The following is a 12036-nucleotide window of genomic DNA, read 5'->3' on the forward strand; positions in this document are numbered from 1 at the left end:
CTCTGCTCTTGACTCTGCTGAGGAGTTCCCCTGATATATAGAGTGACATCTGTACATCCTCATGGATGAGAGTGCCACCTCCAAGTTGGGGTTTGAGGCCTCTGAATTTGGTTTTGCCCTTCTTGTGGGTTTTGCCCTTCTTGTAGGTTCTGCCAGGATGTCTCCCCCTCCACTGGGGGAGGCCTGGAGCTTCTGCTCCAAATAGCAAAGCCACTTTGGCCCTTGTTGGTGTTTTTGAAAACACCACAAGACCTGGAAACCATCCAGCCTGCCTAGGAAAGTGCCTGGAGAAGGGGATTCAATTGATTTCATTACTAAAGCCAACAGTCTCGTGACCTTTGGGAATTAGCACACTGACTTCCTTCCTCCCTCGGGCCTCAGCTGAGCAGCTGAACATTCCACACCTCCCGAAGAAACGGGAGGCATCCTGTGGCTGCTGAGCCAGCTTCCTTCTGGCCTGGAGGCCTCTCATCTATCCTGCACCCACTAAGAGGCTGCCCTGGCCCCATCCTCTCCTGCCTTTCTGCCCAGTAGGTCAGTAGTGAGGCAGCTGACTTTGGAAGCTGAGTCTCCAAGAAGATTCTGGAAGCAGACAGACTCAAGCAATTAGATCTTCTGGGAGTCTTGTTTACCTGCAAACAGGATGATTCCCTTCACCCAGCCTAGAAAAGCTATTGATTTTTCAGGTTCCCTGAATTGACCATCCCCAGTTTATGACTTATTCATGAAATTCAAGAGGCCCTTACTAAAAGCTCCCTTGTATCCCTGGGGTTGTGTTGGCTAACAGTGGGTCACTGAGCAGACATTAGACATATTTCCCACTTAAGGACCTTTAGAACTTAATGGGAAGATGAGACCCACACACGAGGTAATAAGTCATGATAGTCTATAATGAGGGCTAAATTAAATACCATCATTATCCATGGTAGTTAAGAGCACAGGTTTGGCATTAGGTAAATGTGGGTTTAATCCCTGGCTCAGGACGATCCCCTGGAGGAGGAAATGGCAACCCACTCCAGTATCCTTGTCTGGAAAATCCCCTGGACATAGGAGCCTGGCGGGCTACAGTCCAAAGGATCAAAAAGAATCGGACACAACTGAGAGACCAAGTACACACATCTGTGTTCAAGTCCATCACCGTCATTTTGACTGAGTTTGGCTCTGGGCAGGTGGCTTAACCGTCTTAGGCCCTTGTTTTCATTATTATAGGGTGACCACTAATACTGTTCTTGAAATTATTCTGTGGGGAGTTAAATGGACTGGACATGGGAAGCCCCTTGTACAGAGCCTGACTCGTGGTCTTAGTGTTATTACCAGCTACTGCCACTAGCTGTCAAAAGTATTTGAGGGATCCCAGTAATTTAGAAATCCTGAATCTGAACACAGTCCCTTCTGTGTGATGGTCCTCTCATCTCTCTTTTTTTTAGCACTAATTGGTCGTTTTGATTAATCAGTTACCCAAGTGGGAGCCCCTGGGGCCACTTTTAACCCCTTCACTCCTGTACCCCTCATATGTATTTACTCACAAAACCCCATGGTTGAGACCTCAGATCTTGCTCCTCTGCTCCAGTGTGACTCCTCCCCTTCCCCAGGGCCTCACACAGCCACAGCAATTACTCAGGAGCCCTCTTAATTGCTCGCCTTGCTTCTGATTCCACCCTGTTTCAAACCAGACTTACTGCTACTCAAGCTGCTGCTGCTAAGTCACTTCAGTCATGTCTGACTCTGTGCGACCCCATAGACGGCAGCCCACCAGGCTCCCCCTTCCCTGGGATTCTCCAGCCAAGAACACTGGAGTGGGTTGCCATTTCCTTCTCCAATGCATGAAAGTGAAAAGTGAAAGTGAAGTCGCTAAGTCGTGTCCGACTCTTAGCGACCACATGGACTGCAGCCTACCAGGCTCCTCCATCCATGAGATTTTCCAGGCAAGAGTACTGGAGTGGGGTGCCATTGCCTTCTCCGTACTGCTCAAGAGAACTTGTTAAAATCCAAAACAGATGGTCATTCCCTTGCTCAGACTCCGTCTGTGACTCCCCCTGACTCTGAATACACAGCCAAGCCCAAGTCCTTTCTCATGATCCGCAGGAACCCTCACTGGTATGGCCTCTGCTTAGCCCTAGAGCGTCACCACTTGTGTCTCTCGAGCCATCTAGTCCCTGCAGTGCAGCCCTGTTTCCCAAAGGTTGCTCTTCAGTCTCCTGGCCCTCCATGCACATACTGCTCTCAAAGCCTAGAACCCGTTGTCCCTGTCTCCTGAAGAGTCAAAATTATGCTTCAAACAGGCAAACAAGTAAACAAAAACTCCAGACCAGTTTCTTCAGGAAGCCTTCCTGTCCCAGGTCTGGGTTAGCTGCTCCTCCTCGTGTGCCCCCACGATAGCTTTGCTCACAAGATCGTGCTACAGAGTTTTGTTTCCATGTCAGTCTCCTTCGCTAGCATCTGACATCCTTCTTCATCTACATCTTATTCATGCAGATACAGGAAGGGACCGTATCTTAATCATCTTTGTATGTTCATTTTGAAAAATGGCTGGGAAGATGGATGGGTGGATAGATGGATGGACGGATGGACAGACATAGGGGTAGAGGGTGGTTTTGTGAATGGATAAATTAGTGGTTGGATGGGTTTAATGGACAGACAAATCAAAGAATTCAATAAGGTGGAAAAAATCTCTAATTAGATCTTACGCCCAGGTTCCTCCAAGAAGGCCATCAGTGATACCACAAAGCCAAGACTCTGTCTCTTGGGGCTTCACAGTTCAGGCTGAAAAACAGAATGACCTTGCAGCTGGCAGCCTGTGGACTTCTTGACCCTGATGCTCCGACTGTTCCAGCAGGAAAGCTGAAAAGGAGAGTTGATCTTAGAGGAAGAGAAGACATCCAGGTGGACTTGACTTATCACTGGCCAGGCCCATGTCTTGTCTGTTGACCTCCTCAGGCCTGCCCTCATGCAGGTCCCATTCGGTCCTTTTTTCCATGCAGGCATCACAGGTTTATTTCCAATTTGAACTGTGGCAGATTTCTACCTCTGGATCCAGGTGACAGAGCAGCAGATGGCGTGAGTGATGGAGGGCATGGAGGCCAATAGCCACTGTCTGCAGCCCAGCGCTTATCTGTCCCTCTGGCAGGAGAAAGACCTGTTTCCCTCTGTTCATTTTCCTGTTCAGGAGCTGCTCTTAAAGCAGCCACGTGAGAAGTGCACCTTATACAGCCTGGAGGCTTCATCAGCTCTTCAAGTAAGACCTTTCGGACCAACTCGGATCTCTAAATAATAATGAATAAATCCCAGGATGGGATGAACTAGAAATGTATCAAGCGCCCCTCGATAACAGAGAAACGGCGTGCGGCCCGCCCAAGCCAAAGCAGAAAGACCCTGAGGCTTTTAAAGGAAGGAGAGCCCAGCCCAACCGCCCTGGAATCCTCATTCAGGGTTTACGAAGCAGCAGGCAGCACACAATTGGCTAAATTTGGTTGTGTTTTTATTTTTGTCCGGCTGCAAATACCAGCAAAGAACTGAAAATGATTCCTTCCCTTCCTGGAGCCTCAGAGCCAAGCTGGTTTTATTTTTAGCTTCAACTCTGGTTTTGAGCTTTAAGCACACTCAATACCCTCCTTACTGCAGGCTGTGGTGGGCCAGATTTCAGGACTTTTGCCTGGATGGGAGCATTGGCTGTCTGGGTGTAACTCTCACCAGGCTTTGTGCAGCTGTGGATGTAGAGGAGGGTTCCAGACAGACCTACCTGGAGGCCCACTGCTGGCCTCGGGGACCCAAGAGCATCCTTCTCAGGGAGGGAAGTGTCCTCAGGGCGGACGGTGGTCTGGGCAGGGGCGGAGGAGATGGCCACCCTGGATGAAAGGAAGCAGAGCCAAAAAGACAAGAAGGGGAGAAAAGGGTGGGAGTGGGGGGAAGGGAGCTGTTACTGATAGAGAGGCTTCCGGTAACCCCAGTGGTTTAGAACCAGGCTCTGGAGGCAGACCTCTGGGGTCAACATCCTGCCTCCGCGATTTCCTATCACAGTGGCCTTGCAGAATGGGCTTCACCTCTCCATTTGTTGACATCCTTTATCTATCTATCTGTCTGGCTTCCCTGGTAGCCCAGCTGATAAAGAATCTGCCTGCAGTGGAGGAGTCCTCGCTTCGGGATAGCTGGGTTGGGAAGATTCGCTGGAGAAGGGATAAGCTACTCACTCCAGTATTCTTGGGCTTCCCTGGTGGCTCAGCTGGTAAATAATCCGCCTGCAATGTGGGAGACCTGAGTTTGAACCCTGGATTGGGAAGATCCCCTGGAGAAGGGGAGGGCTACCCACTCCAGTATTCTGGCCTGGAGAAGTCCACAGAGTCTTTCTGTTTATTTATTGTTGACTGCGTGCAGGCTTACTCTAGGTGCTTAAAGTCGGGGCTGCTCTCAAGTCGCAGTGTGTGGGCTTTTCGCTGCAGGGGCTTTTCTTTTTGCAGCTCATGGGCTTAGGTGTCTTGAAGCATGTGGAGTCTTCCTCGAGCAGGGATCAAACCTGTGTCCTGTGCATTGGCAGGTGGATTCTTAACCACTGGGCCACCAGGGAAGTTCCTTGATATCCTTTATCCATAAGACGCTGGTGGTAATGACCCCAGTCTCTGAGCTGCACTACCCCAGATCCTACCCTTCCAGCACGTAGTGCAGTGTCTCACACAGAGTTATAAAGCAGCTCATTTCGATGATGCCGTGCGCTCACTGCAGTGCTAGATGCTTTTACTTACAGCTCATTTCGATGATGCCATGCGCTCACCGCAGTGCTAGATACTTTTACTTACACTGTGTCAAGCTTTACTCTAACCTACTGAGTAGAGTTATTTTGCAGGTGGAAAACTGAGGCTTAAGTAGCGAGGTAACTTCCCCAAGGTCCTATGGCAAGAACACAATACAGCCAGACCTGAACCTAGTCTGGCTGATCCCAGAGTCAAAGCACCACACCTTCTCCGGGACCAGTGCTCTTCCGTGTTCAGTTCAGTTCAGTGGCTCAGTTATGTCTGACTCTTTTCAACCCCATGGACTGTGGCACACCAGGCTTCCCTGTCCATCACCATCTCCTGGAGCTTGTTCAAACTCATGTCCATTGAGTTGATGACGCCATCCAACCGTCTCATCCTCTGTCGTCCCCTTCTCCTCCAGCCTTCAACCTTTCCCAGCAGCTAGGTCTTTTCCAATGAGTCAGCTCTTCGCATCAGGTGGCCAAAGTATTGAAGTTTCAGCTTCAGCATCAGTCCTTCTAGTGGATATTCAGTACTAATTTCCTTTAGTGTTGACTGGTGTTGGTCTCCTTGCAGTCCACGAGACTCTCAAGAGTCTTCTCCAACACCACAGTTCAAAAGCATCAATTTTTTTTTGCTCAGCTTTCTTCATAGTCCAGCTTTCACATCCATACATGACTACTGGAAAAAACAGAGCTTTGATTAGATGGACCTTTGTTAGCAAAGTAGTGTCTCTGCTTTTTAATATGCTGTCTAGTTTGGTCATAGCTTTTCTCCCAAGGAGCAAGTGTCTTTTAATTTCATGGCTGCAGTGATTTTGGAGCCCCCCAAAATAAAGTCTGTCACTGTTTCCATTGTTTCCCATCTATTTGCCATGAAGTGATGGGACCGTATGCCATGATGTTAGTTCTCTGAATGTTGAATTTAAGCCAACTTTTTCGCTCTCCTCTTTCTCTTTCATCAAGAGGCTCTTTAGTTCTTCTTCGCTTTCTGCCATAAGGGTTGTGTCATCTGTATATCTGAGGTTATTGATATTTCTCCCAGTAATCTTGATTCCAGTTTGTGCTTCATCCAGCCCAGCATTTCATATGATGTACTCTGCATATAAGTTAAATAAGCAGGGTGACAATATACAACCTTGACAATATACTCCTTTTCCTATTTGGAACCAATCTGTTGTTCCATGTCCAGTTCTAACTGTTGCTTCTTGACCTGCATACAGATTTCTCAGGAGGCAGGTCAGGTGATCTGGTATTCCCATGTCTTGAAGAATTTTCCACAGTGTGTTGTGAGCCACACAGTCAAAGGCTTTGGTGTAGTCAGTAAAGCAGAAGTAGATGTTTTTCTGGAACTCTTTTGCTTTTTTGATGATCCAGCAGATGTTGGCAATTTGATCTCTGGTTTCTCTACCTTGTCTAAATCCAGGTTGCACATCTGAAAGTTCATGGTTCACGTACTGTTGAAGCCTGGCTTAGAGAATATTGAGCATTACTTTGCTAGCATGTGAGATGAGTGCAATTGTGCGGTAGTTTGAGCATTCTTTGACATTGCCTTCCTTTGGGATTGGAATGAAAACTGACCTTTCCCAGTCCTGTGGCCACTGCTGAGTTTTCCAAATTTGCTGGCATATTGAATGCAGCACTTTCAAAGCATCATCTTTTAGGATATGAAATAGCTCAACTGGAATTCCATCACCTCCACTAGCATTGTTCGTAGTGATGCTTCCTAAGGCCGACTTGACTTCACATTCCAGGATATCTGGCTGTAGGTGAGTGATCACACCACTGTGATTATCTGGGTCATGAAGCTCTTTTTTGTACAGTTCTTCTGTGTATTCTTGCCACCTCTTCTTAATATCTTCTGCTTCTGTTAGGTCCCTACCATTTCTGTCCTTTATTGAGCCCATCTTTGCATGAAATGTTCCCTTGGTATCTCTGATTTTCTTGAAGAGATCTCTAATTTTTCCCATTCTAATGTTTTTCTCTATTCTTTGCATTGATCACCAATTAAGGCTTTCTTATCTCTCCTTGCTATTCTTTGGAACTGTGTATTCAAATGGGTATATCTTTCCTTTTCTCCTTTGCCTTTAGCTTCTCTTCTTCTCTCAGCTATTTGTAAGGCCTCCTCAGACAACCGTTTTGCCTTTTTACACTTCTTTTTCTTGGGGATGGTCTTGATCACTGCCTCCTGTACAGTGTCACGAACCTCTGTCCATAGTTCTTCAGGCACTCTCTATCAGATCTAATCCCTTGAATCTGTTTGTCATTTCCGCTGTATAATCATAAGGGATTTGAGTTAGGTCATACCTGAATGGTCTAATGGTTTTCCCTGCTTTCTTCAACTTAAGTCTGAATTTGGCAATAAGGAGTTCATGATCTGAGCCACAGTCAGCTCCCGTTCTTGTATTTGCCGCCTGTATAGAGCTTCTCCATATTTGGCAGCAAAGAATATAATCAATCTGATTTCAGTGTTGACCATCTGGTGATGTCCATGTGTAGAGTCTTCTCTTATGTTTTTGGAAGAGGGTGTTTGCTGTGACCAGTGCATTCTCTTGGCAAAACTCTGTTAGCCTTTGCCCTGCTTCATTTTGTACTCCAAAGCCAAATTTGCCTTTACTCCAGGTATCTCCTGACTTCCTGCTTTTGCATTCCAGTCCCCTCTAATGAAAAGGACATCTTTTTTGGGTGTTACTTCTACAAGGTCTTGTAGGTCTTCATAGAACCGTTCAACTTCAGCTCCTTCAGCATTTTGATTGGGGCATAGACTTGGATTACTGTGATATTGAATGGTTTGTCTTAGAAATGAACAGAGATCATTCTGTCATTTTTGAGATTGCATCCAAGTACCGCATTTCAGACTCTTTTGCTGACTGTGAGGGCTACTCCGTTTCTTCTAAGGGATTCTTCCCCATAAGAATCCATATAAGAAAGTGGCTTATCACAGACAGAGGGGTCTGACAGGCTGCAGTCCTTGGGGTCACAGAGCATACACACACACACGCTCAGTTATCACTGGCTGTGCGGGAGCTGCCGTAAACAAGGGACAGACTCCCTCTCCCCGTCCTGTCCTCTGGGGCGCCCCTGTTCTCCCCACTTTAGTGACAGGAGCACACAGAGCAGGTACTGGGAGTGATGAGACAGCAAGTACAGCAGGATGGGGCCGCCAGGGACACGGCGAGGGGCGGTGCGGTGCTGTCTTCTCACGCGCACAGGCTTCGGCTCCGCATGATGGTAAAGCTCCGGGGATCTGTTGCACGACGATGTGAACATACTTCGCTTAAAAATGGTTAAGATGGTCAGTTCTATGTTACGGCTTTTCTTATAAGCTCTGTTTTTAAAAATGGAGAGAGCACAGGGAGTGAGGTGGAGCAGGGAGCTTGAGCTCGCTTGCCCCACTTGCCAGCCTTCCCTCTGGCTTCCTTCCAGTCAACAGTGTCACCAGCAGAGTGTGCTTGGTCCACACTTGCCTGCACTCGGTGTGCACCCCTTCAGGGCTGAGCCACACGCTTCTCACCAGAACCTCATTCCTTGAGGTCGTAAATGCTTCTCCCCCACATGCTTTGCCCTTGTAAACTCCCTTCTGGTGTCCTGTGCCTCTCAAGTTTTATCTGTTGACCTGGAATAAAAAAGGGCAAATAACAATATCCTACCCCCACCCCCAGCCCACCCCCCGGAATCATAGCTGCTTGGAGCACTATGAGAGTGTGGGCTTTGGGGCCAGAGGCTGGGAAGTTCACCTTTTCTTCTCTTCAGTTCACTTAGCTCTAAGATGGAATAACATGGTTATTCCACATAGCCAAACATGCATAGTTTAAGCAGAGAGGTTCAGCCATCTGTAAACTGGTCTTTGCACTGGGAGACTCTTGGAAGTAAGAATCTGAGGACTCTGAGGAGATTTGGGGACACTGGTTTGGGCTTCAGTGATTAGGCTGCATAATGACATTTGCTGACAAAGGTCCATCTAGTCAAAGCTATGGTTTTTCCAGTAGTCATGTATGGATGTGAGAGTTCGACTATAAAGAAAGTTGAGTGAAGAAGAATTGATGCTTTTGAACTGTGGTGTTGGAGAAGACTCTTCAGAGTCCCTTGGGCAGCAAGGAGATGCAACCAGTCAATCCTAAAGGAAATCAATCCTGAATATCCACTGGAAGGACTGATGCTGAAGCTGAAACTCTAATACTTTGACCACCTGATATGAAGAACTGACTCACTGGAAAAGACCCTGATGCTGGGAAAGATTAAAGGCAGGAGGAGAAGGGGATGTCAGAGGATGAGATGGTTGGATGGCATCACCGACTTGATACACATGAGTTTGAGTAAACTCTGGGAGTTGGTGATGGACAGGGAAGCCTGGCGTGCTACAGTCCATGGGGTCACAAAGAGTCAGACACGAATGAGCGACTGAACTGAACCCAATGAGATTTGGATAGAGAGGCCTGGGGGTGAGCATGGAGTGTGCCTGCATGCCAGGTCACTTCAGTCGTGTCCTACTCTTTGTGACTCCATGGACTATAAACTGCCAGGCTCCTCTGTCCATGAGATTCTCCAGGCAAGAATACTGGAGTGGCTTGCCATGCCCTCCTCCAGAGGATCCTCCAGAGGATCTTCCCGACCCAGGGATCGAACCCGAGTCTCTTACGTCTCCTGCACTAGCGTCATCTGGGAAGCCCCAAGCATGGGGCAGGCTTTCCCTTCTGGCCTCACACTCCCGGGAAAGCAGCCTTCATGGGGCAGCAGCAGTGACTCACCATCCCTTGGAAGCTCAGGTGGCCTTCTTTGCTGTGGGTTTTAGCGTGGACCATTCTCAGGACAGAGTCTGGCTCTGCTGCTGCCATCTGCCATGGGCTGTCCCTCCTGGACTGGCCTTCCGCCCCACTGCCCACCTAGACAGTGGCCGGCTTCCCTGTTGGGCACAGTGGGGACAGCACCCAGGGCCAACATCGCTTTTAAGGGACCCATGAAGATGGTTTAATTTCTTTGAAAATTAAAAGAAAAAAAGTGAGTGTTTAGGTCAAGTAGATGTTATATAATCTTAATGTATTTGTTTTAATACCAGCATAGTTATACAATGGGCTTCCCTGATAGCTCAGTTGGTAAAGAATCCACCTGCAATGTAGGAGACCCTGGTTTGATTCCTGGGTTGGGAAGATCCCCTGGAGAGGGAATGGGTGCACATTCCAGTATTCTGGCCTGGAGAATTCCATGGACTGTATAGTCCACGGGGTAGCAAAGAGTCAGACACAACTGAGCGACTTTCACTTTCATAGTTATACAATATAATATTTAATTTTTTAAATAGAGGAAGGTGCCCACAAAGGCAAAAGTACCAAGGGCCCATTTTGGCCCTTGAACCCATGGTGATGTGCCCACTCTCTTCTCTGCTCCTATAATGGGGGCTGTCGGTCCTCCCCGCCCCCACCACCCATTTAGAATCTGGAATATTCTCTCTGGCATTTTATTTATTTTTAGGGACCCATTTCACGTGCCCGTCCCATCAGCTGGCAATAGCTACTTAGAGCAGGCAATTGGTGAGACGAGTTCAAAAGCCTGTCTGAGGTTCCTGGGAAAGAATGTTGTTGTCCTCACTGAGTGTCGTCTCTCTGAGGCTCGGGACGGGGGAGAGACAGCAAGCACATTGTGTTGCTGCTCTCCATGCACCTTTGCCTTTTATCCCCCACCGGACTCCACATTTTGCAAGATAGAATATGCCTTCCACGTGCTGAGCATCCCATGATGAAAGATCTAGAAGCCTTTAAGACCTGTTGATGGATTGATTGAGGAGGGTCTGTGACTACCCTTGATCCCGTTTCCTGTCCTCTTGACATCTCTTCATTTTCTTTTTCTTTTCCCCTTTCAGGCGCCTGAACAAGAATAAGCTGCAGGTCCTCCCAGAGCTGCTTTTCCAGAGCAACCTGAAGCTCACCAGACTGTGAGTAGAGTGAACTTGCTTTCTCTGCCTTGGGTCTTGCCTGCATTTGCTGATGCAGAGGATGTGGCTGCCTTAGCGCGGGGAGCCCTGACCACGTGGAGCGTGGCAGTGAGTCCGCACGTGTGGGCATCCGGAGTCCGGATTCAGCATGGGGGTCCCTGTGCTCCCCTCCAGCCCACCTTTTCTGCTCCCTTCCTTCAGAGAGTCACTGAAGTGGCCGGTGAGAGCTGTGGACTTAGGCTAGTGCGTGTCTCCTTTACATGGAGGGAGGAAATCCATCCTTTCACCTGGGTCTGAATGTACCTCAGGGAAATGCCCCAAGGGGGGCTTGGAGGTGAGTTGGTTCACACAAGACAGTCTCGGAGGGCAGTGGTTTGGATTAAACCTGTCAACCTCACCTCCTTGCTGGCTAGAAGGGTTCCTGCCCTGTGCCTGCTTCCTCCCACTGCCAGTCCGGGAACTCTGGATCTGGAGGTCTGTGATTTGTGTGGGAAAGGAAGAAAAACCTTGAATTTTGCTTTCTCTTTGGGATGGTCCAGGATATAATGAAGTGGGGAGACTTGGAGATGTCTTTGTGTATTTATTTAGCATGAGAGTTTGGATACTCAAGAACTGGAGAAACACATCCGGATGGAAACTGTGATTCATGGACTGGGGGTGTTAGGCAAGTGCTGATTGCCGACAGTGAATAGCTTCAGGACTGTATCTGAAAGTCCTACTGGCGGTGACTAGTGTATATTATGGGGTGAGTTGCTTGCCCAAGGCTTAACTTTCTGGTTGGAGCAACAAGTGTCTGGCTGCTCAGCAATCAGGCAGCAAGATTTACAACGTGGCTGGGAGGACTGTGACGTTACTGGAGAGGTTTCTGCATGGTGGCCACCATTCCCATTCCAATGGCCATGTTAATACCTACGCATGCGGTCCACTGGTGCATGTAGGCTCTGGGATAAATTGGGAAATATGAAACACATGTTTGCATGTGCACTTAAGAATGAGTTCTGAATTAGGAAATTGTATCTCTGTCTGTACACACAGCGAGAGACTATGGTCACTCAGTGCTACGGTGGTCTTGCTTGCCTTCTCTTGGGTGCACCTGGACTTTGTCACAGTCTTCTCTGGCTGGTACTCCCTTTCTCTTGCTCAGTCCACCCGACTGACTGTACTAAATGTGGGAAAGAGTACGCCTCCCTTCCACTCTTCCACTCTTCACCCACCTTGATGGATGTGAAGGTGGATGAAGTGCAGTGTGTATCTGGCAGAGCTGAATAAGCAGTACCAAATGGGCAGATGGGGGAACCACTCTGGTTTTTCCCTTCCCCTTCCCTGGAGAGTTCTTTCCTTAAACACTCGCTTAATAGCCGACTCTCCAGCCAGCCCTACC

The 12036-nt window shown here is 48.3% G+C and overlaps 1 protein-coding gene across 1 annotated transcript in view; it reads left to right on the top strand.

Annotated features, from left to right (window-relative positions):
• Positions 1 to 12036, top strand: part of SLIT3 (slit homolog 3 (Drosophila)) — a 928626-nt gene that overhangs the window by 333675 nt on the left and 582915 nt on the right. Inside the window, exon 5 of the mRNA XM_010854582.1 lies at positions 10584 to 10655. Within this exon, the coding sequence (XP_010852884.1) occupies positions 10584 to 10655 (72 nt within the window). The remainder of the gene's footprint in view (positions 1 to 10583; positions 10656 to 12036) is intronic.

The sequence above is a fragment of the Bison bison genome, unplaced genomic scaffold (assembly GCF_000754665.1).
Source record: "Bison bison bison isolate TAMUID 2011002044 unplaced genomic scaffold, Bison_UMD1.0 scf7180017864343, whole genome shotgun sequence".
In the NCBI taxonomy this organism is placed as follows: Eukaryota; Metazoa; Chordata; class Mammalia; order Artiodactyla; family Bovidae; genus Bison; species Bison bison.